The sequence below is a fragment of the Mirounga angustirostris genome, unplaced genomic scaffold, assembly GCF_029215605.1.
Source record: "Mirounga angustirostris isolate CCGP_5_RB_7025 unplaced genomic scaffold, mMirAng1.0.hap1 SCAF_1, whole genome shotgun sequence".
NCBI lineage: Eukaryota > Metazoa > Chordata > Mammalia > Carnivora > Phocidae > Mirounga > Mirounga angustirostris.
In genome coordinates, this window is record NW_026991709.1 from 64,924,500 (window position 1) to 64,949,197 (window position 24,698).

The following is a 24,698-nucleotide window of genomic DNA, read 5'->3' on the forward strand; positions in this document are numbered from 1 at the left end:
TGAAATATGTTGTCACACTCCTCAATCTAGGATGTGTCCTCAGGGTCACCTTCATGGCTTACTTTTAAGAAGAGAGCAATGCAGAATTCAGCTTTGATCTGAATACGAATTTAGGTAGCAATGACTTTGGTGATGACATTTCTATATCATTTTCTATACCTCAAAGGACATGTGGAGGGTCGACCTTGCCTCTCTGATTAATGCTGAATCCAGTTGACTCAAGTACATTAAGATGACTGGAGACAGTGTTTCTACAGAAATAATTCTCCACTTCTATAAAGTTACATCAAAGTAGCAAAGATTTTGATTATTGCTAAAGCAATAGTTTTAATACCTCTGGAAAAAAATAATTTTAACTTGGGGTTCTGTGGTTTTTCCAACTAACTCAGGCAACCATACCTTTCTGATATCTATCTATCCTGGGCCAAAGGTACTTGAGAGTCTTCTAAAAAATTATAAGAGCCATTTCACAAGGTCATTTGTTTCAGGCAAATGAACTACAAACCAAAGTGGCTTGAGAGGTGTAGCACAATAGCAGACTTGTCTGAGTTAGATGGCTCTGTTAGCCTTCTCCCTGGGCAGGGAGACGAGCCGCAGGCCAGCGCCTCTCAATATATGGCCTGTGGACTCCTCTGACTTGCTAACTCAAAATGCAGATTCTGAGGTTCCACCTCAGAACCAACTAATTATACTCTCTGAGAGTGGGCGCTGGGAAGACTTTTTTTTTTAGGAGGCATTCTAAGTGATTTTTAGATTCCTACTGTTCTCAAAGTGTGGTTCCTGGAACAGCAGCTTGTGGGAGCTTGGTACAAAGGCCAATTCTCAGGCCCCACCCTAGACCTCCTGGAGCAGAAATTCTGAGGGTGGGGCCCAAGAATCTGTGTTTTAACAAGCCCTCCAGTGACATTGACACATATGAAAATGTGAGAACCTCCACCTCAGGCCCATAAAGCAGCCTCAACACAAGAACTAGGTGAAATAGTGAGTTATCAAGGACGGGCATGTGAGGTACAGGCTAAGCTAAAGCAATTCTCTCTCCTGGACAGCAGGTCCTCTCGGGGACTAACTTCCAGAACACTCCTCAGAAAAGATGGTAGTTTGTTTTTATTCTATTTACAAAGTATCTGGTGTCTGAAATGCACCTCAGAGTCTTTCCAGGACTCTAGGTACAAAAATGCAATCTTCAGGAAGTGGAATTGTACTTTGACCTTTAGGTTGGATTTACGGCCAGCTATTGGACTATTAAAAATGCCAACTTCATTAAGTGCAGCCGTGAAATACCTTATTCATTCTTGGTGATGCATTTACTAATTAAATAAATGTTTATTAGATGCCTGTTGTATATCGGGCACTGTGGTAGGCACATCGGTTAGTGGTTGTGAGTGTGTGTGCGCTCTAGCATCAGATTGCCTTCGATTAAATCCTGACTCCACCACTTAACTAGTTATTCGGTCTTTCCAAATTACTTAATCCCTCATGCCTCAGTTTTACCTTCTGAAAAAAAGGGGATAATGATACTACCTCCCTCTTATAACTGTGTTGAGGATTAAATGGTTTAATAGTTTTAAAGAACTTATAACAGAGCCAAAGAAAATGGTCAATGATTGTTAGCTGCTAGTAATAATAAATAAAATAAAAATAATAGATTTAGTAAGTTCTGTTCTAGGCAACAAATGCTCCATAGAAATTGCATCCAGGGCGCCTGGGTGGCTCAGTTGGTTAAGCGACTGCCTTCGGCTCAGGTCATGATCCTGGAGTCCCGGGATCGAGTCCCGCATCGGGCTCCCTGCTCGGCAGGGAGTCTGCTTCTCCCTCTGACCCTCCTCCCTCTCATGCTCTCTGTCTCTCATTCTCTCTGTCTCAAATAAATAAATAAAATCTTTAAAAAAAAAAAAAAAAAAAAAAGAAATTGCATCCAGAATGGGGTCCATTCCCTAGTGTGGGCTGCAGTCTCTTTTATTCCACCAAAATAATTGGAGAAGGCACATTTTACTGGCTCTTGAACCAGGCTTAGGTAAAGAGCTTTCCCAAAACAAAAAACTAACCAACAACATCCCACCATTCCCTCTCCCCCAAAAGAAGCATCTGAAATGTAAAGAAATGTCTTGCTTCACACTTTATCAGCCTTTCTGCCTCTCCTCAGGGCCAGAGGAACTGGGCTGTAGGCATTATTTCCTTCTCAGAGTCAACACATCACTGCCATCTCCACGGAAGTCATGGTGTTTCAGCAACTACAAGTCTGGGGAGCAGCACTAGGGCCTCTGGAGACAGGATCCTAAAAGCCAGCACAGTATGGTGTCCAGGGACACCATACTGTGGTATTCCCAATGGCTAATGTTCAACACTTTGTGGTCTCTTTGGTTTCCAGTGTGGCTTGGTAAAATAGAGACTTACTGTGGTAATAAGGAGGCCTGAAGGTCTTGTCAGCAACCCCCCATCGAGGTGGGAAGATGACAAAATCAGCGATAGCCACTCCGGGGCGGACAGACTTGGCGGTCAATACTGTGAAGATGGATGGATCCTGTGAAAGCACAAGGAGACACCGAGCCCACGATGGAAGGGAGGTGACTGGACAATGGTACACATGTCACCCACACTGGAAGGGGTTTCCAAGTTGACTCTAGGTTGTTATTTATTTATTTATTTTTAAGTAGGCTGCATACCCATCGCAGGGCCTCTCGTGGAGCCCATCATGGAGCCCAAACTGGGGCTTGACTTCACAACCCAAGATCAAGACCTGATCTGAGATCAAGAGTCCGAGGCTTAACTGACTGAGCCACCCAGGCGCCCCAACACTGTAATTTCTGATCAAGCCACACAGGCCAAAGCTAAGAAGTCTGGGCTTGTCATTGAGGTGTAGAAATCACTCATCTGACTTTCCCCTCTTGCTTGAAGCAAAATGAATTAACACCAGCTAAGAGGATTTGGAGTTGCTTTCTCACCCTGCTGAGCCCCCATTTCATGCAAGTGTTACCCTGTGGGTCTGAGAACCAGTCGTGCCTGCCTCCCAACCTCAGGTCAGGGTGACAAGAGCTGGGATGTGCTGCAGGGAGTTCTCAGCAGAAGGGATGCTCAGAGTGAGGTGGAAATAGAAATAAAATAGTATCCAACTCTTGGTATAGATGTAGGATATGCTTCTCTTTGAGGGCATCACAGAGATTCCAGATGGTATCCTCATTGCTTTCCTTACCCTTGTTTGACTCTCAGGTCTAGAATACACCACTTACATCATTAGTTTGGGTGGTGGTAATGTAGAGGGCATAGGCCGGGGGACAATATTGTGATTTTAAAAGAACTTTAGAATCCTTCAATGGAAAGACTGAGATTCAATTTCATTGAAATCAATGATCATGTTTCCTTTCACATGCCATGCTAGGGTCTGGGATTCAAAGATGGTTGAGAACTATTCCTTGCCCCTTTAGCATTGTTAGTGATGGTAGTGTGGGGGTCCTGGAGGAGTCATAAAACAGGTGTGTGAACAACTGACCATGGCAAGGTGCCAAGGGCAATCTAGCTTTATAAATAGAAATCCAAGGGAGTACAGAGGATGCCACCTACCTGAGAGGATCAGGGAAGGCTTCAAAGAGGGGGTGATATTTGAGGCAGTTTTTGAAAAATGAAAGGAGAAAGAAAGAAAAAGGGAGGCGGGAAGGAAAAAGAAGGAAGGAAGGAGAGAAAGGAAAAGGCATTTTAAGCACAGAAAACAGGAAGGACATCAAAATGCACAGAGATTTTGTTAAGAGGCAGGAAAGCTAAAGCCCAGAATGCACTGGCAGAAGGCAGAGGGGCTAAGAGTTGGTACTGGAAAAATGAGTCCAGGGCCAGATGGTGGAGAGCATCAGATACCACGCTTCAGAGCTCAGACTATCCTAAACCATGGGGAGGCTGCACAGATTTTCTAATGCAGCGGTAGAATGATCGGACCTGGATTTTGGAAGAATACCTGTAGCAGCCGTACAAAGATTGGCCCCGTGCAAAGGCAAGCCAAAACCCCAACCCTATCGCTGTGAGATTTTACACTTCTTCCTCTGTCTTGAGAAATGATCTGAAACTGTTAAAGAAAAGGTAGTGAGGCTCAAATAAAGCTCTATCCGTGTCTCTGGATCCTTTTTCATGCTGTTTTGGGCTTGATGCCTCATTTTCTTTTCCCTTTTGGTTTTGTTACGAGTTGTTGCTCTTCAGAAAGGTAGTTTTGTCCCCCTAGAGATAAGCTGAACTGACTCAGAGTAATCTTTCTGTCTCTGGTTCTCTGGCTTCTGCTCTAATTATCCCTCCAGCTTTTGGGTTAAGTTAATCTATTATGAACTAGGCTGCAAAATGAACTTTCCCCCAGGATCTCAGAATGGAACACTTTATCACGAATGTGGGGCCTTGGGGGCTTGCCCTGTAGACCAGGGGCTTATTTGTGGCCCTCTAATTGAGTGAAAAATATCACCGAATTCACACTTTAGAACTTATGTGTTTTAAATTCAGGCCCTGAGCATTCTGAGGAACTTTAGAAGAGGGCTGTCTGCTCCATCACGGCTAAAAATAGCCAGGAGTGGAATACCGGAGTAGGAAGCCGGACCGAGCAGACTCAGCATTCATAAGCAGGACAGAGAACTTTCCAAATCCAGAGCTGTCTCTTTCTCATCACTTTATCACCAACATTAGCAGTTGGTTTCTTTGGGGGATACATTTGCTAAGGAGAAACTAAGTTTTTGGCCATCTATGGGAATTACTGAGATACTCGGTGTAAGAACTAAGCTGTGTTCAAAGCTGAGTGTTGCATGTCAGGCTTGGCTCCCCCAGTAGCTTGTTATTTACTCTGTTCCCCAAAGCCTGGCTGCAGGGGATTCAAATTCCTGTCAGCGCAATGATGAATGACTATATCTTGGGCTTCCAAGGGTGACACTGGAAATGTTAAATCTGTGAATATCGGGGACGTACTAGGGACCCCTCCCACCTAAGGGCTGCCCCATCCCCAGGGCCCCTCCATGGTCCAGACTTACTGCATGGTCAAAGGCCACCGAGTTAATGACCATGAAGTTCTCCAAGTTGTACTTGTAGGGGGTGTAGTTCCCGTGCCAGGCCACAACATTGAATGGGGAGACGTCCTAATCACAAAAACAAACAAACAAACAAAAAAAAGGAAAGGGTAATCTCAGTGCTTAAAGCTTTTGTAGCTGTGCTTCCACAGTTTGTACTTGGCATCACTGCCTCTCTTTTTGATTTGATTTTGTTCTCATAATTTAGTAATGGTGTCCCTTGGGAGAAGTATGACCCTGAATCATTTTGTGGTTGCTTCCCGTGCCTTCAAACTGTCCCTTGCTAAGCCACTAACCCTATTTTTCCAGTTCATAAGCTGCAGCAGCTTCTGATCACAGTGCAGCAGAAGCACAACACATTCTCCAGGTAGTGCCTTTTCAACAATTTTCAACACAGTTGTGAGAATCTGTGGATGTCAGCAATTCTCAGACCATCTGGGCTGGGGTTCCTGGTGCAAAGGGCAGGCACTTGCTGGGACTGCTCTCCAGGTAATTGCTGCCTAGAGGAGCTTCTGGTACACTCAGTTCCTAGGTCGCTGAGTGCAGGAAGGTGGTACCTAAGAGTTCCAGCCCCAAGGACTTGAGTTTTCAGAGCAATCCCGAGGTGATGCTCCTTGGGCCTGCTCCTCTGGGGTAGGAGAGGATCGGTGCTCTGTGACCGGAAGGTAGTCCCCACTGCAGCCATGCATCTGTTCTGGAAACAGCATCTAACTCAGAATATTCTAAAGACTTTACTGAAGGGACTACTAACAGAGGTGTGATTAGGGTTAGGTGAACTGACTAGAGATGCTGAGGTTTCTGAGCCTAGCAACAATGGGAATCGCCATTCCTAGGCCTGTGGGATATGTGAAGACACTGTTGTTATAGGATTCCAGCAAGAGCTAGAACCACGAAGAAGGGGCTGCTCAATGGTGTGTTGGTAAATATTTAACAACTAGCAACTATCTCTCTGGGGAAAAAATGCTCTGTTTTATAGCATTTGTTAATTTTGTGGGTATAAGTATTCCACCCTCATCACTTTTGAGCTACTAATGTAATGTTGCTGAACACAAAGCTGGGAAGAATGTGTCTATCAGCTCTTGCATGCCAGTATGAACTGGCTCCAGGACGCCACTGGGGCTACCCAGCAGGAACTGAGATCATGGAGGGATGCAGTCCCAAATAGGGAAGAAACAGGAGAAGAAAAACCTCAACTTGTCTTTCCTCCTGCCTCCAACTTCCTGTGAGTACCTCCCACTCTTTGAACCCAACCCAAAACCAGCTGGCTAGGGAGCCCATACAGGTCATCTCCCAGGACACAGATCATGGCAGAGAAGGGGTAATGGATCAGTGTGGGAACTCACACAGAGAATAACCAGCACAGAGTTCACTTAGAAATTGGAAACCTACGGAGCTGCTGGCTACCTTTAGAATACTGGTTCTCTATCAACTACATGTCAAAAATAATACGGGGAGCATGCTTAAAATGAATGCAGGTTTCCACACCCCGTGCCCAGAAGTTATCATCTTTGCCAGGCTGGAATAACATCGAAGGATCTGCATTTTAAACAAGCTTCCCTTAGGATTTCTGGTGCAAATGGTCTCTAAACCACATTTTGAGAAATTCTGACCCAGACAATATGAAGGTGACAATGTGTCAATGAGGCTGGCAAGTAACTCTCAGGGGTTAATTTTAAGTGCCAAACTAGTTGGCCTCTGCTGGTTAGCACACCATCTACCTTGGATGCTGTCCAAGGGAAATAATATGCCTTGAAAAATATAAGCTATATGTCAAATGGGCAAAAATAATGGTAATAAATAAAGGTAAACAGAAGAAATCTTTGGATTACTTTGGTTATATAATTACATTCTGCTAATATATATTCAGTACATTGAGCAATAATATAATATATGCTAATGTATTATAGATTACATATTACATTATTATTTATTATTATTATTATCTATGCCTTTGCTTATCTCCTGAGTTTACAAGGCTGGTGGTATAAACTAGGTCAAGCTAATTAATTGAGTTCTACTTTTTTTGTATCAGTCATAGCTTCTATTTGAAATATGGTGCCATTGGTAATAAAAATCTTAGATGATCTGCTTGTTTACTCATTTCCCTCTTCATAACATATTACCCTGCCTGTATAGTATATTTTACATGCCATTTATAGAGAGCTACCTATTGCCAGGATTTTTATTGCTTGGTGAGTGGAAAGAGCATGACCTTTGGAGTCAAACAGATATAGGGTCTAATGCTAGTTCTGCCATTTACTATGACATTTGGTAAATTACTTGTCACTACCTTTTGTGACTATAAATGAGGCAAATAGTACTTTATTTGTAATGTCTTAGTGATATGGTAAAAATGAAAGGATATGTAAAGTACTTAACACTGGCCTTAGCAATCAGTAGGTGCTTAATAACTATTTATTCCATTCCTGTCCATCGACCCTCTTACTTTACCTGTTTAGCAGCAAATAGCTTGCCCTGGTATTTATTAATCACAGTGTAACCACCTGGCACTTGGCGATCTTCATACCAGGCAACGGGTATCAAAAAATCTCGAGGATTGGCCAAGCCATTGGCTCCTAGAACACAGCGACCCAAAAGTCTTTTAGATACTTCTGAAATCACATTGGAAAGATGCCCACAGTTGCACAAAGAGAAAGGGCCATGTCAAGAGCCATTCCACAATTTGTTTTCATTGTCCAGAGGCTCATTGGAATCCCAGTCTGGTACCCTTTTAGGAGGACCCAAGGAATTTGATTAGGAAAAAGAATCATGAAAATCATCATCATCATCACCAGCATCACCTCCTAAAGTTGTAGAGTAAATATGGTTTATTGACCATATTACATGCATTATTGCATCACTGCAGTTGAGGGGAGAGGATGAGACTAGAAAAGAGGCCAAGGGAAGATCTGGTAGAATACTAGAACTTCTCCCCAAGAAAACCATGATGATTCTAGAACTCATCTACAGTCCTTGATCTCAGAAAGGAAGGGTTACATACTGTTGCCCCCAGGCATGCCTCTGTTCCTCAGACAGAAGTCGGAATCCATCCAAGTCTGCAAAACTGCTCTCCAGCCTGACAGATTTATCTGCCACTCAGGAAAAAAGTACTCAGGACTTGCCTGCTTACCTTTGCTTAGGAGTGAGTGTTCCCTCCAGAGAAAGAAAATAAATCAAAAGACCAAAAATAAAAAGTATTAAGTGCAAAAACATAATTTAACTCTGAGAGGAGAGACCTGGGGAGTGTTTTATCATTTCTGGCTCCTGGGGTTAAAAAATATAAGCCCCCAGCTGGTTAGTAAATTATATATATTTTCCAGAGGGTATGTATTCCACGGAACCTGGAGGCTATGCTGACTGTAGAGCAACAGGAAGCCAGACTGAAGTGGGAAGAGCGGGTGGTGAGCAGGATGACAGACGGCCCGCCATGGCTCCAGCTGCCTCTCTGCTGCCTCCCACCTTCCTCTGACTATTTGGATCTCCCCAGGGAAGTGACCAGAAGGCACATGCTGGCCTGTCCTGTTTGGCTCTCAAAAAGCTGTTGACAAGGAAAGGAAGAACTGGGAGGTGTGGCCACCACCTTTAGCAAACATGTCACAGATGACACCAGGGGCCAATTTTCCCAGCCCCTCCTTTCACTCCAAAAGATGTTTTGAGAACAACTCCTCCTACCACCTTCACTTCTCTCCCGCATCTCCTGCCTCCAGTTTGCCAGAAGAATCGGGGGTGGGGGGACCTTGATTCACTTTTGAAAGTTTTCGTCTTGCCTCATGGAGAAGGTTTCTAGCTCCTTCACGGCCCCGAGTTAACTGTGTACATTTTGTGGAATGTGCTGAGTTGAATGTGAGGTTTGTAGACCATGCATCTTTCAATCCAAGTCCCCTTTCCATAGGAGTACAGCCCTTGCCGTTTTTATGTCTTTCACCTGCTTTATTGTCTACACACAACTTATTGACTTGAGAAAATGATCTCCCTCCTATTCACAAAGTTCATTCCCACATGTATGGTTTTGCTTAAGTGGTTCCCTTTCCTTTTTATTTGTCCTCAGCTTTTCATCAAGAATTAGTCAAATCTCATCTGTTCTGTAAAGCTATTCCTGGTGACTTGGCCCCTAGTAACCCAAACTTCTACATCCTTTAGGGTGTACACTGTACAACCAGAAATCTATTACATACTGTCTGCTCTCCAATGGTCTATATACTACTCTAGAGAGAAATTTATAATGGGTTGGCTTCAGTTATTTATTTTTATGTATGTATTTTATGGGAAGAGGCCTGTGTTACTCTTAATGAGATTCCGTAATTACCCTCAGCACAACACAGAGCCAAGACTAGCTGATGGACTGATATACTGATGAGCTAATTAATGATTTCATTTCATCAGTTGGGTCAGCCATTGCACAGAACCTCTGAACTTAGAGGTCTGAAAAAAAAATGTCTGGGGTTGTTTAGAGAGTTCTAATAGGCTTCTGAAATTCCCAACTACACTTGATCTAGAGAAGTTGTCTAGAGAGGAAAGTTGAAATTTGAGTGAGATCATGAGGGGAGAAGGATAATAAGGGGAGAAGGATGTTTAACTCTCATGCAATTATCTGTCCTATATCTCAAGGGAGCTTAAAAGCTTGTAGTGAAGATTTACCAATTGGTCCCAGGTCAGGCAACTCAAAGTGGACACCGTAGACCTCCAGGATGTAGCCCCTGGTCTCCTCGAAGACATCAATGCTGAACCGCATTCCTCTCTGGAACGGGAAGTAGACATTGGTGTGCACTCCCAAATCATACCTGTAGCTATAAAAAAGCTGCCCCAGAGCCACAGCTAGCCCCAGATGCAAAAATAAAGCTACAGTCTGATGAGTTGTGTTTGAGAGGTGACCAGCTCAAAGATGAGTTAAAATGAAAAATTTAACTCCTAATCACATCTGTGACCCAAACCAATTCTACTCTAATCTCTCATTGGGTTCAGAGATACCAGTGCTCCGATATAGCCGAATTTTTAAGAAATTAGTCTTCAATGCACCCCAGCCCCCACACCAATCCATGGAAACAGAGCCTTATCCAAAGTGTGTATGAGTATTTAGGAAAGCAAATTGATAATGCTCTTTGCTTTGTGATTGTGTCATATTTTAAAACAAATCAGGCTCCCAAGCCTGCTTCCCCTTCAGCACAGGGAGCCTCCTGCATGACTAAAACTCCCTCCCCTTGCTCAGACATGATCCACCAAGAAATTTTAGATTTGGAAATGACAGCAGTTGCAACATCTGATTGCTCCCAAATTAGGGAGAGGCAGGGGAAGAAGGGGACACATCACCAACCTGAATGACGCAGATCTCATTGGGCTGCACAAGCATCCTGCCAAACTCAGTGTAAATGTGAAGTTTCCCTTTCTGGGGAACTAACAAAAAAGACAGGGCAGCAGTGAACAAACAACTCTTTTCGCATGAGGACCACTTCATGAAGAGTAAAAGGCTCAAGGGCTGCATTTGATTTTTCATTCCAAAAGAAAGAGCTTTACTGAGTCTCATGGGGGGAAATGAATATTCTGACAAGTTAGGTTAACAATTTTACTACCTGGAAGAAAGTGAATGAAAAAATCGATTCTGCTTATTTTTGTTTGCGAGGTAAAGAGCTTGTATATGCCCGGTTCTGTGGATTGACCAAAAAGGGCAACAGAAATCAGATGGAAAACCACTCACTTCTGATAGTTCCAGCGAGTCTGGCATTTGCATATCTAATGTCTACACCAAAATGGTGACTACAAAATATCAATATTGAAACCATCAAATAGAATGGGTAGACCAGAGAAATCTCTAAGAGACATTCTATTTTATTTTATTTATTTTATTTTATTTTATTTTATTTTTTTTTAAAGATTTTATTTATTTATTCATGAGAGACAGAGAGAGAGAGAGAGAGAGGCAGAGGGAGAAGCAGGCTTCCCACGGAGCAGGGAGCCCGATGCGGGACTCCATCCCAGGACCCTGGGATCATGACCTGAGCCGAAGGCAGACGCTTAACCATCTGAGCCACCCAGGCGCCCCGAGACATTCTATTTTAGATACCATCATGAAAATTTCTATCTAAATGGCAGATATCAATGACAGATAGTCTTTTCTTGGGCAGGTTTGAAACCAAATAGAATTATCTTAATAAGTTAATCACATGTTGGTGTTACTCTTTATTTCTTTTCAGCATTCCAGATCTCCCATATTAGAAAGGCCCAGCAGAGATGGGCAAAGACAGAGAGACCAGGAAATAGACCAGGGGCTTTGAGGTACACCAGGAATCTTTTTCAGACCACCAATGGCCTCTAGACCTCAGTCTGTAGATTGCTCTACATAAGACAGATTGAAGGATAAAGGAAAATAATATGTATAAAATTGAAAAGCAGCTTGTGACTGGGGATCAATTCACAGTGAAATCCTCAGAACTTACCAATCAAGAAGTCCCCATCTGAATTGTAAAAACATCTGAAACATAAAGAATAATTCCTGTGATTTTCAGTTTTAACATTGTCCAGACAAATTAATTCACTCCACGTATTATTGTTTACCACCCACCATGTGCCAGGTTCAGTGCTGGATATAAACTGGTGAGCAAAATGACCCAATCTCTGCCCTCATGCAGCTTACAGCCTAGTAGGAAGTCAGACAGCAATCAAATAATTACAGAACTGTATCATCGTAGAGAGTCAAGTTCAGGGGAATGAAGGAATAATGAACCTGATCTAATGTGAGGAGTCAGCAAAGGCTTCCCTGAAGAAGGGACATTTGACCTGAGATCTGAAGGAATTATCTAGGCAAGAGTTTGGGGAGTGGGAAGAACATTTCAGGCAGAAAGAACAGCACATGCAAATGCTCTGAGGCGGGCTGAAAGAACTGAGTGAAGGCTAATGAGGCTCAGGGGAAAAGAGAGGAGGTGGTATGATATGATGTTGGACCCAAAGAGACATCTTCAGTGCCTTGTCATGGCTCAGAGAAGTTGAATGACTTGCTCAGATTACTCAGCCAGGAGGAGTGGAATGGGGCTTTGGATGTAACAGTCTGGTTCCAGAGGTAGCGTGCAAAACTGGTCTGAGATTCTGCTTCTCCAAGAAGAGGCAGAATGCCATTTACGTATTTTTTCTGATTAAAAAAAAATCCAATATGTAAGCTCCTCTATTGAGGAATGTTAAGCTTACACAGTTAATAGCTGAAGCCAAAGTCTGTCAGCTTGACTTGCCACCAACTGGTGGCCCTTAATGGCTGCTCATGCAGTATGACTTTAGACTCAAGAACAGCCCTGGCGAACTTTAAGAAATTAGAGATATTCTGACCCAAACCTGATTAAAGTCAAAATACCTCTTGGACTATTCTAGCTTCCCAATGCCCATTGTCTCTTTTCTATTTGCATTGTTATGTGAAATTCTTATTTATGTTACAGGGATCAGTCAAGATTGAAATGCTCACTTATTAATAAATGTATATCAATGTTGCTCTGGGGGGGAAAACAATAACATAAAACAACCACCTGGCTTTCACTCTCTGGCCAACAGCTCTTGGGGAATAGGGATGTTCTGCCCAAGCACTGAGCCACTTACCTGTTCCCCATGGAGGTGTTACAGAGAAAAATATGGATGGCAAGTCCATTGTTAGACTTTATGTCTCCAGCTCCACACAAGGTATGCAGGCCCTGGAAGGAACAGCAGGAGAAGGAAGGGTGTATGCAAGTCTTGTCCAAGAGGCCAGCCCTCCTCCTGGTCCCTGAGAGCCAGGAGGCAAGGTTCTATAGGGTCTGTTCCGTGGGACGAGTGGGACATTCGGGGTTCAGCCTGCTTCTGGGGAACTCAAGATTTATGGGTTTTATGGTAGGTGGTGGCTGACCCTAGTCGCCAGCCATGGCCCTAGATCTGGATTGTCTCAATGGCTAAGATGACCTTACTTGGCATTTTATGAGTTTGGTGCTTAAGATCAACCTGGGGGAGAGTTTCTTTCAGAGGTGAAACCAGATACCTAGGAGGCCTAGGGAGGAAGCTTGCCACATTAGGGACCAATTAATGCCCCTCAAATGCACCTCACCAGGTAGGCAGCTTTGTGCTTACACATAGGATCGGCCCTAAGTTTTCCACAACAGGGAAGTGGAAGCATTCTGACCAACTGTAATCCTCTCTGCTGATAATCCACAGTCCAAGAAGCCTTAACACATGGGTCTTCTCAAAATTCTTCAGCCCCAAACCTGCAGATGGAAAGGAGGGAGCCCTGCTCCTTCAGATATCCATAATTCACCCAGAGTGGGGGATTTCTTTTTGTATTTTAATTCAGTTTGTCAGTTTGGAGTCTATTTAGATGAACCTACACAGAGTTTGGAGCACTTAATATAGCTAAGGAATTCTGCATGATCCAAACAATTTGGCCCATGGCTGGGCACCTGGACTCTCCCTAAGTAAGCCATGGACTGAGGTTGGTCTGCAAAACCTCCCACTGCCTTCTTTGAGCCCCTCTGCCTTGAAGCTCCCTTCCCTCTCCTCTACATATGGTTTGCTCTGAGCACAATGTTCTAATACTCCCAACACCTGTAACGACCAAGCAGAACTTCTGATCAGCATTGCATTAACTAGAGTTGTCACCCTGAGTTGATGCTATTCTAGGTCCATTTCAGAAAGTTCATGAACTTGGATGGGAACAAAATTATATATTTATTTTCAATAATCTCTGAAATGTATCATTTTCTTCGGTTAATATGAATGTAAGCAACAAACTAGAGAAGTATTAAAAGTACCTGTAACCTGGTCACTGATAGAAATCATGGATATTTTTAGATCACATTATAGTTGTTACAGCTATTCCAGAATCTCGTTTATGCTCATACTTCTAACAACTATAGCTGTTAGATCTTTCCATAGATCTTGTGATTTAGTGCATTTATAAGGAAGCATATGTTACTTACTATAAAACCAAATTTGTTATTTTAATATTTTTATCATTGTATTTCAATATGATCAACTTCTTTGTAATTTTATGTCATTTATTTTATGCATTTAAAAACACAAGCTTTACCAGACTATTAAAGGAGTCCATGGAGAGGGAAACAAGCCATAAATGACTCTTAACTGTAGAGAACAAACTGAGGGTTGATGGAGGGAGGTGGGTGGGGAATGGGCTAGGTGGGTGATGGGGATTAAGGAGGGCACTGTTGTGATGAGCACTGGGTGTGGTATGTAATCGATAAATTACCGAACTCTACTCCAGAAACAAATATTGCACTGTATGGTAGCTAACAAAATTTAAAAAAAGGAGTCCATGGGGGAAAAAAAAGCTAAGAACCCCTGTTCTAACCCCAAACAAAGAAACCTGAGTCAGGTAAATGCTCAATTTCCATTGGCCATTCAGAGATGTTGTAAATAGCTCACCAGTGCCCTTTGGTGTCAGCGGCCATTTGGTGCCTGTAAGTAAGACATCCCTTGGCCAGCCCTGGAAGCAGGGGCCGGTGGTGCTGTCTCTGCTGCCTGCCTCTAAGTCTGCTGCCGCCTGGCATTCAGCCTGCAAAGGGCTGGATCGCTCACCGGGGAAGAAAGCAGAGCAGAGGGAAGGTGTGCATGGCATTGACTTACGCTCACAAAGTCCACCTTCTTCTGAGATGCTTTTGGGATCTCAAATGGTTTCCATCGAAGCTGGGAAAAAAAATACATGTAACAGGAAAATTATTTTAGAAGGGGAAACCATAGGCTTTCTAAATAAATAGCATTGATCACACAGAAAAAGGATGGCTGTTCCTTCTATGTGTCTCCGACTACTTGTAGTTTTGTTATTTTAAAATTAATAATTACCCATTACTTCTTCAAGGGTCTCAGTTGGGTTCTGTGTATGTATGTATGCATGTAGTGTGTGTGTGGTTGTGTGTGTGTTTGATCTATCTATCTATCTATCTATCATCTATCTATCTATCTATCATCTATAGTTTTCATTCTTTAGCACTTTAAATTAAAAAAATTTAAAAAGATCATTGCTTCTTATTTCAGAAGCTGTTTGTTTCCTTTAACATTTTGCTCAGGCACATCAGTGAGTTTTGACTGATGCTGCTTTTTATGCTATTTATAATCAGCTTCCTTTCCTGGCATGCTAGCCTCTCTGTGTGGGCTCCTGACACTGCAGGAGAAGGTTCTACTTCTACTTCTAGCCTTGGGAGTTTTGAATTATTTCTTTAAGAGAAAGAAAAAAACACCCAACTGAGGTTGGATTTAGTAAATGCTGTACCAGGTTCCATTTCTTCACCAAACCCCACGTTTGTCCCCAGGCCGCCTGACAGTTCAGTTTAAATCACAACAATCTTTAATTTAATAATGAAATGATCTAAGGAAGTGGGGCGAAAATCAGCAGGTCTAGGACCTACTAAAAGTGTGTTGGCCCAGCACTTACTAATCAGCCTGGCAGCGGGCCTGTAAACCTCAGGACATCTCACGCAATGGCCTGTGCCCCCGGGGCCAGTTCCACCAGCTGTGGTGCCCGGTCAGTGAAGACAAGGCAGGCCTCCCCTAGGTCATGTGGCTTGGCTCATTTCATATTCTGGGGAGGCAGCTGAGTGGGAGAGGAAGCAGCAAGTGGGAAAGGTGGCACTAGGATCATTCTGCCTCTCTGACATAAACAGTCAGGTGGCGGTCTTTATTATTTAAAAGCAAAGCAAGATGATCTCATCTTGGGATGACTTAAAAAGGATAGAAAATGTCGATTTGGAAAACGTTGTTGAAATCGTGCCTCAGAAAGAAGGAAAAGGTTTAGGGGCTCCTGGATGGCTCAGTTGGTTAAGCATCCGAGTCTTGATCTCAGCTCAAGTCTTGATCTCAGGGTCATGAGTTCAAGCCCCAGAAAAAAGAAAAAAAAAAAGGAAAAGGTTTAGGACTAATTCCATTAAAGATGGTATTTCCTGGGAGGAAGGAGAACCTGAGAGCAAGGATCTGGGAAAGGTTTCTTAACTTCAGCACTATTGACATTTTGCGTTGGATAATTCCTTGTTGTGCAGCTATCCTGTGCATGTAGGATGTTTAGCAGCAGCCCCTGACCACTACTCACTAGATCCCAGTAGCACTCCCCCAAGTTGTAATAACCAAAAATGTTTCCAGACATTGTCACATGTCATCTGGGGGACAAATTTTCCCTGGTTGAAAACCACTGACCTAGGAGGATAGTCCCCTGACATCAGGAAGGGCCACAGCTAAGCACTTCTAGCTTTCTGAGAGGAAGTTCTAGTCTAGTACTAATCACTACACGCTGCTTCCCTCTACATTAGCAGTGTGCAGAGTTTGTACACCCAGGAAGATTGTCTGGAAGACTAGACTACCTAGCGTCTTGGTCTTAAGAAGAGTCAACCTTCTAGTTTCCCAAGGGAAGGGATTTAAGCATCAGATCAATAGTTGCCTGGGCAAACTTTTAGACCTATCCAGAGGTTCTGAACCTGGTTACGCATGAGAGCCACCCAGAAGGACTTTGAGCCCAAGACTCAATTAAATCAGAATTTGTTCTGTATTTTATAAAATCTTTATTTTATAAAAGATCTACTAATGGGGCAGTTACAGTTTAAGAATCAGCACATCCAGCCAGAGATTCTGTGATTCTTATATTACTGAACCAAGCATCATACTCAGAAAAGTCCACCCAATCAACCAATCAATAAATTAATCAATCAACTAAATTGTGGTGTCTTTGGCCAGATGTGGCAGTGACATGCTAGCTACTAAATAGCAAGGATGTTTAAATAGCACAAGCGTAAATGTTTACAAACCTAAGAAAAAAAGGAGAGCAAGAAAAGAGAAGGGGTGCCTGGATGGCTCAGTCGGTTAAGTGTCCGTCTCTTGGTTTCCCTTAGGTCATGATCTCAGGGTCATGAGATCCAGCCCCCTGTAGGGCTCCATGCTCAGTGGGGAGTCTGCTTCCCCTCTGCCTTTCCCTCTGCCCCTCCCCAGCTTGTGCGCACACCCGCGCGCGTCCACACACGTACACACAGTCTCAAATAAATAAATTTCTAAAAAAGAAGATAAGAGAAAGAAATAAGAAAGAAAAAAGAGAAGGAAAGAAAGGAAAAAAGAGAATGAATGGAAGGAAGGAAGGAAGAGAGAAAAGAAAGAAAGAGAGAGAGGAAATTCCAGTAATAGGAGAAGCACTGCCTGATTTGTTGTAGTGAGACAATACCTTTGTAGATCTTCCTGAAATTGAAATACCTGTTGGGGTTAGAAATAAAGTCCTAAACCCCAAAGAAGAGGTTTGTCTTCTGTGAGTGGGACAACACCTTTGTAGATCTTCCTGAAATTGAAATACCTGTTGGGGTTAGAAATAAAGTCCTAAACCCCAAAGAAGAGGTTTGTCTTCTGTGAGTGGGAAAAACTAAGCCAGAGAGGCTGAGAGGTTGGTTTGGTTATTTGTTGCTGGTCAGTTTTTCAGTCTTCTGTGGCATATCAACCCTCAAGTCATGAGGAGAGAGCCAGGGGTGTCGGGTGGACAGGCACCTACATGATGATGTAGAGAGCATGCCTTCAACAGGACCCACACACTAGATGAGGCAGTGGTCTTGAAGAATCTTCTCTAATGCAAAAATGATACCCTTCAAATGATGGAACTGGTATGGAGAAAGAAGCAATTTATCAGCTGGGTCTGATAGCAGCAGATTGTACAGGATCTATATTCAGTGTATCCTGAAGGATAATAAAAACCCAAGCTGGTTCTGATAAATCCAGTACTCACAAGAAGAAGCCAGCTTTTGATATTTGGGCAAGAGATTTGTGTCAGGAGCTTTGGTGTGATATGTTGTTGAATGTGAGGAGGGAGATCTGGGGAGATGATAAACAGGAAGAACCCATGAGGTGGAGGGGAGAAATATCTCCTGCTAAAGCCAGATGTTCAGCTTAATTGCATGCTGTGGAGCAGTAACCCTCTGATCCAAGGCCAGCCCAAGGGGGTTGTGTATTGGGCTGAGACGGGAAGGAGATCTGGTTCTTGATACTGCCTCTCTTTCCATTTATTCTGTGACCTCAGGCAAGTGAAGTCATTTTCTCTCTCTGAATTGTATTTTTTCTTACATGTAACAATGGAGTGCTGGAGGAAACTATAATTCCAGAATTCTCTTCAGAGAAGAGCTTTTGAAAGTGGTAAAGGATGCTTGTTAGTTGATTCAGTTCTATAACTTTTTAAACAGTTTTTAAAGTTCATACTATATATTATTGCTAAATAACCCTTCACACAGAATTTAATTATTAAACATTTCAAAAACAATGAAATCAATTGTAGTACTCAATGCAATGTCTTGACTATAGAGGATATTAATAAAATTCTATTGAATGTTTGAATGAATGAATAAATATAAGGCACTAAGAACATTGTTAACATCTCAAAGAATAAGACTAAAGCAAATTTGTGAGAATATTTGTGGTCAAGTGACATTCAGGCAATAGTAAATTGGCAAATGTTTCTAAAAATCCAAAGATTTTTTCTAAAATGTAAGTCTTTATGAATGTGAAAAACCCTCAGTTCTTCCATATCCTGATTTTCTGTCTAGTTGTTCTATCAACTGTTGAGAGAGAGATGTTGAAGTTTCTAACTATAATTGTGGATTTATCTATTTCTCCTTTCAGTTCTAACATTGCTTCACACATTTTGCAGCTGTATCCTACAAATGCTATTGGAAAATAAACTTTTACTTACCAGAAATGGGGTGGTTAGAAATAATTTGAAAAGCATCTTCAAGGGAATCCAAAGTTAGAATTAAAATTTTTTAAGGTTACCAAAGGAGAAAAACAGAGATCAGTGGCAACATTTAATGATCAAGATTAAAATGCATGTTCAGGAATGAAAAAGAAATTAGAGATTTGACCTCAGTATTTCCAGAGTCAGAAGACCAGGAGTTGGACTAGATGATCTGAAGATCCCTTTCAACATGAAGATTCTTTGATTTACTGAAATTCCCTCCAAAACTGCCTTGGACTCAATTAGATTAGATGAGTTAGATACTCTCAACAATAATGGCTGACTAGAGGTAGACGTATCATTAGAAGCTGATACCATCTATCTAAGAATTTGGAAGTAACTTGTAGATACAGAGTGACCACAATATGTTAGCAATTATTAGCAGTAGCTATGGCTAGGGGAGGCCCAGGGTAATCCCACTACAGTGAGTTTTAGTACAAACTCAGGAAGATGTGTGTATATGTGTGTGGCGTGAATAAAATAAAACAGTGGCTCACTGAATTCTTCAGCAAATCTAGTAATTTAAAAGAAAAGCCAACATGATTTATGTGGAGAGAAATGAGGCTTTGAGTGACCCATTGGAGTTGAGGTAATAGGCAAGAGCACAGGTAAGGAGGATGCAAGTCACTATACTTTATTCAGACTTTCAAAAGTCTTTCAAGAAAAGAAAACAGATGAACATATGGGAAGGAGGAAGAAAAAGAGAGAGGGAAACAAACCATAAAAGACTCCTAACCAATAGAGAAAGAAACTAAGGGTTGATGGAGGGAGGCTGGTGGGTGATGGGCTAGATGGGTGATGGGTATTCAAGAGGGTACGTGTTGTGATGAGCACTGGGTGTTGTATGTAAGTGATGAATCACTGAACTCTACTCCAGAAACCAATATTGCACTGTATGTTAACTAACTAAAATTTAAATTTAAAAAAGTCTTCCATGAAGCTACAAAAAAGATAACGCTTCATGGGATTTGAACAGCATTTTTTCATAAATAGAAACCTGGATTCCCATTTAACTTTGCATTTGAATATAAAACTAAGAGTATTACATCCATTCGTTAGCACGTAGCATAGAGCATGAAACATAGTAGTCACTCAGTAAATATTTGTTGGATGACATTTAATACTCACGACAACCTTCTGAGATGCCTATGATTATCATCTCTATTTTAGAAGTGAAAGGACTGATGGTTTAGAGAAGTTTTCTCTACTAAGAACAGATACCAAGATTCTCCCAGTCTCTCTTAGTAACCTACACTCTGAGCCCTTATATCTCAGCCTATCTTGATCTGCTTCCCAAACTATTCATGATCTGCATAGCTTCTAAACCCAGGCTTTGCCTCTCTTTAATGGTCTTGTACTTGGTCTTCCAATCTTATTTACTAAGTATTTACTACTTATTTACTTATTTACTACTTATTACTTATTTACTACTCCTCCAGTGCTAAGTTGCCCTGGCCCAGTCTGACTCCTGGGACCTGAACCTTGCTAAGGTCTTTCAGTGTCAGCATTCTTATTCAAGCTTCTTATATTAATTCATTCAAATGATTTATTGGACCTCTCTGTGTGCCAGGTTTAATGCCAGGTGCTGGCAGTAAACATGACAGTCTCTGCCCTCAGGGAAACTATTACAGAAGACCTTGGAAGCGTGGGCATTTTCTGATAGGGAAACAAGGAAATAGGTAAGTAGAAATGACTTGGAAGAGAAATGTTACCTCAAGAATAAGTCCTGGCATAGAACCTATTTAACATTCTTATATATGGAAAGTAAGAGATACACACAATGAAATAATCTGGTTTTCAGGAAGTGCCAGCATCTTTCCAAGGAGTGAAATGCAAGTTGATGGAGATTTACTGTAAAAAGAGCCAGCAAGCTATCCAAAAGGGCTGAACAGAAAGCAACGTGCACTCTAATACTTTTGGCAAACACCAGTGAATGCATTTAGGAAAATGCAATCTAGTCTGTTTATAGGATGATGGGATCTGAGCTATCAGGGAGTCAATTCAACAAATACTTGTGGTTCTACTCTTTGGAAGAAGACATGTGCTGAACACCGCAGGTCATATGAAGATGATGGAGACATAGATCCTATTCTCAAATACCCTGAGAATTATAGATAAGGCTCAAGGAAGAAAGTGGTATTTAAGATGAGTCTTAAATTATGGGTGGGATTTGGATGGGTGAATATTTGTGAGGGAAAAAAAGAAAATTCCAGATAGGTGAAAGAGCATAAAGCAATGATGCAGGAAAACTTAGGGTATTGCCCTGAAATGGTAAAATTTCCAGTATAGTTGGTGGGTAGGGCACACGGTAGAGAGTGAAGGGTTTGAAAGACATGATAGTAAATTAGGGATCTTGACTGCCTATCTTGGGAGCCTGCACGGGAAGAAGAGAGGGAAGTCAACTGTTGTAGGGTTTGGGATGTTGAGAAGAAACATGTATGTATTTAGCCATAGATGATTTATGATAGTAAAAATGGAAACACTCTAAATATTTGACAATAGAAGACTTACCTTATAAACATATACTGGATTACAAAGCCACATTAAAAATCACCTATACTCAAGGAGTTTAAAAAGACATGAGAAAAGGCACAAAATATGATGTTTAAATAAAAAACCCCCACAATGTAAAACGGTATTACAGCACGACTTTCATTAGAGTAAATATATATATAACTGATTTTTTTAAATTGAAGTATAGTTGACACACAATGTGACATTAGTTTCAGGTTACAACTTGGTGATTCGACAAGTCTATACACGATGCTATGCCCACCACAAGTGTAGCTACCATCTGTCACCATACAACGCTATTATAATAGTATGGACTATATTCCCCATGCTGTACCTTTTATCCCCGTGACTTATTCATTCCATAACTGGGAGCCTGTACCTCCCCCTCCCTTTCCCATTTTGCCCATCTCCGCACCCTCCCTCCCCTCTGGCAACCATCAGTTTGTTCTCTGTATTTATGGGTTTGTTTCTACTTTTTGTTTGTTTGTATAACTGATTTCTAAAACAGTATTAATATATGATTATTCACAGCCCTTCCTCTGCCCTTCTCTGCCTCTTTGGAAAATTCTGATTTGCCCATCCTCCTCTCAATCTTGTGAATTCCAGCCTCACCATGCAGATCCCTGTTTCATGTGTGAGTCTTTTAGGAAAGGGGATGGGGACCTACACTGTAAGTTCATTCTCCAGGAGCAGAAAGAGGAGGGGGAGGAGGAGGAGGCAGCAGCATGCTGTGAACCAGAGGCGGGGCTGAGGAGCTTGGGGAAGATGAATGGTGAAATGAGAGAGGACTCAGGGTGTGAGAGGGCTAGAGTCTGGAAGAACTAGGGAAAGGGGAGTTTACCAAGTGTTCTTGTAGGTTATATATTGGGTATTGTTAATGTTATCAGGAGAAACAAATGAAGATTGGCTTCTGGCTGCATGGGACCCCAGATCTTATTTACCAAAAAAAAAAACAAAAAAAAAAACAAAACAAAAAACTGGAAAGAAAGAAACTAAAAAATTAGAAGTGGTTAGCTCTGCATTGATGGGATTATTGGGCATTGACACTCTTATGTAAGTTTTGAATAAAAACTCCCCAATAGTGGGGAGTGCATTATTGTTGTTTAAAGAAGATATAGTTTCAACAGGGTAGTCTGGGCAGGCTGAACTGTAAAGGGTTCAGAGATGAGTGGGGGTGATAAAATGGGTTTAGATATCTTTCTCAAGACATCTGGTGTGAATAGGAGAGTCTTGGTCAAAAGCTTAAAGAAGTGGAGGGCGCCTGGGTGGCTCAGTTGGTTAAGCGACTGCCTTCGGCTCAGGTCATGATCCTGGAGTCCCCGCATCGAGTCCCGCATCGAGTCCCGCATCGAGTCCCTCATCGAGTCCCGCATCGGGCTCCCTGCTCGGCTTCTCCCTCTGACCCTCCCACCTCCCGTGTGCTCTCTGTCTCTCTCATTCTCTCTGTCTCAAATAAATAAATAAAAATCTTTAAAAAAAAAAAAAAAAAAAAAGCTTAAAGAAGTGGGAAATCCAGGACATTTTTTAAGAGAGGGGGCTTTTAGGGATGGCAGAGCTGAAGAGTTTGACAAATTAGACAGCAAATACCCAGGGAGGGTGTATTTTTGGAAACATTTTTGGTAATTTGCATGTCCTAGAGGCAAAGGGAATTTTATGGCTTGGTCTTTAATTATCTGTGAGGTGTTTATCACTTGGTCCAAATTATACTGGTTGAGAACTAAGAGGTAATTTCTCAGCTGAGGCTTAACTGGCTCCCGTCTGACTTTCCAAAAGTCAAAAGGTTAGGGATGTAGTAATAAGAAAGATAAACTTTAAAGGACTCTCATCTTTAAAGAGGAATGCTGATTCAAGAATGCTAATTGAAATCTGCAAAATCACAGTTAAACTGGATGCAGATTTGTTTGTTAAATTCTGAGATTCCAGAAGTTAGAGGAAGGTACATGATGAACAAAATTCGGTATATTTCTTATGTGAGATATTAATGGATTGAACTTGTTATGTCCACAGGCTGAATCTAAATACACTCAAAAAGAGTTTGCATTAATTCTTAGACATTTGTTTTGGGAATGTTGTCCTCAATCTTCCTGGGAAGGTATCAAAGATGACAGTGATAATAGCATATCCCATGATGCTCTCTTGAAGGAAATATTAGGTAATTTTCAAGTCTTCAAATTCCCAGAGATGACTAATGTGGGGAGTTGGTGAAACTGATGAATTATTTATTTTGGTCTGTGACAGGTGAAGACACACACCTACAATACAGGCTTCAACAGAGAAGGACTGTCAGACGGATACCTAAATATAATTTTCTGAGACTTTCTCGATGAGATCTAGTGTCCATATTTGGAAGAGGTTATGAGAGGGGAGAAGTGATGAATGCAGATTGCTGTGGTTATTAATGAAGCATAAAATTGGAAAGAGATATTAACTTGTCAAGAAGGTGTAAATGAAAAGACAAAAGGATCGACGTAGCACGAACAGCCAGGATGTGTGTAGCAGGGCAAAGGAAGCAGGATGGCAGGGGAGGTAAGTCACAGAACAGGAGGATGATAAACTGCTACCTCGGTGTAGCTTTTGCCCACAGAGACACTGTTGAGTTCTGGGGCACAGCTGTCTCAAAGCATGTGAGCACAAGGTCGTAAATGAAAAAAAGGGAAATAATGGAGAAGAAATTCATTTGGTGGCCATCATATAGAATGTGTTTGAAGGAGTTCAAAACAGGAGAAAGGTAACAAGTTCAAGGAGAAGTGCAAAGGGAGGCTAGAATGGGAAACACAGGGAAGGAGAGGAAACAAATATATAATTAGTATCTACTAGAAAGCAAACAGAAACTGTTGGTCCAGCTCTTTTGATGCCTCTACATTAACTCAGGCTTTTTAATGCAGTTGCCTCAAACTTCCTTCTCAAAATGTACGTTAGCTAGTTATGAAACAATAAAATAACGTGCAAAAATGGCATACTTGACTCTTGCCTATGATGAGAGACTTCCATTTTCTCCTTTGTTAATTTCTACATCATTTGAGTTTTTATTAAGTATGTATTACTTTTTTAACAAGACAAAACCAGAAAAATTCTATCAGAGTGAGGTTAACTTCCCTGGATAAGCCACCTGTACTACAAAATAATCACTATAAAGGGGTGTATTCATGTTAAATAAAATGTATCAATAAAAGTCATAGAAATAATAATGTGTAATAAAAACATGAGCATGTTACTTATTACACTCAGTAGACTCACATCACACTCATATTTTCCTTAAAGGTTAGGCTTGAAACCTGACCCCTACCCCAAATAAATTATATAAAAATAAGTGTGGCTCCACTGTTGGCCACACAACCATAAACAAATCTATGAAGATGTATTAAGTTTATAGAGGCTTTGATGATTGGTGTGGGTGATATGAGTAGGCAAGGGCACTGAAATTTCCCACTCTGCCTTATTTACCACTAGTT

General features: G+C 41.7%; 2 protein-coding genes across 2 annotated transcripts in view; one reads left to right on the forward strand and one right to left on the reverse strand.

Moving 5' to 3' along the window:
* Positions 1-24,698, forward strand: part of NDUFB4 (NADH:ubiquinone oxidoreductase subunit B4) — a 52,793-nt gene that overhangs the window by 24,036 nt on the left and 4,059 nt on the right. The gene's annotated exons all lie outside the window — the stretch shown is intronic.
* HGD (homogentisate 1,2-dioxygenase) overlaps positions 1-24,698 on the reverse strand; it is a 43,142-nt gene that overhangs the window by 5,144 nt on the left and 13,300 nt on the right. The window contains exons 5-12 of the mRNA XM_064596172.1: positions 14,613-14,672; positions 12,603-12,694; positions 11,459-11,493; positions 10,339-10,418; positions 9,666-9,765; positions 7,479-7,603; positions 4,992-5,096; positions 2,395-2,521 (exon numbers count right to left, since the gene is read on the reverse strand). Of these exons, the coding sequence (XP_064452242.1) occupies positions 2,395-2,521; positions 4,992-5,096; positions 7,479-7,603; positions 9,666-9,765; positions 10,339-10,418; positions 11,459-11,493; positions 12,603-12,694; positions 14,613-14,672 (724 nt within the window). The remainder of the gene's footprint in view (positions 1-2,394; positions 2,522-4,991; positions 5,097-7,478; positions 7,604-9,665; positions 9,766-10,338; positions 10,419-11,458; positions 11,494-12,602; positions 12,695-14,612; positions 14,673-24,698) is intronic.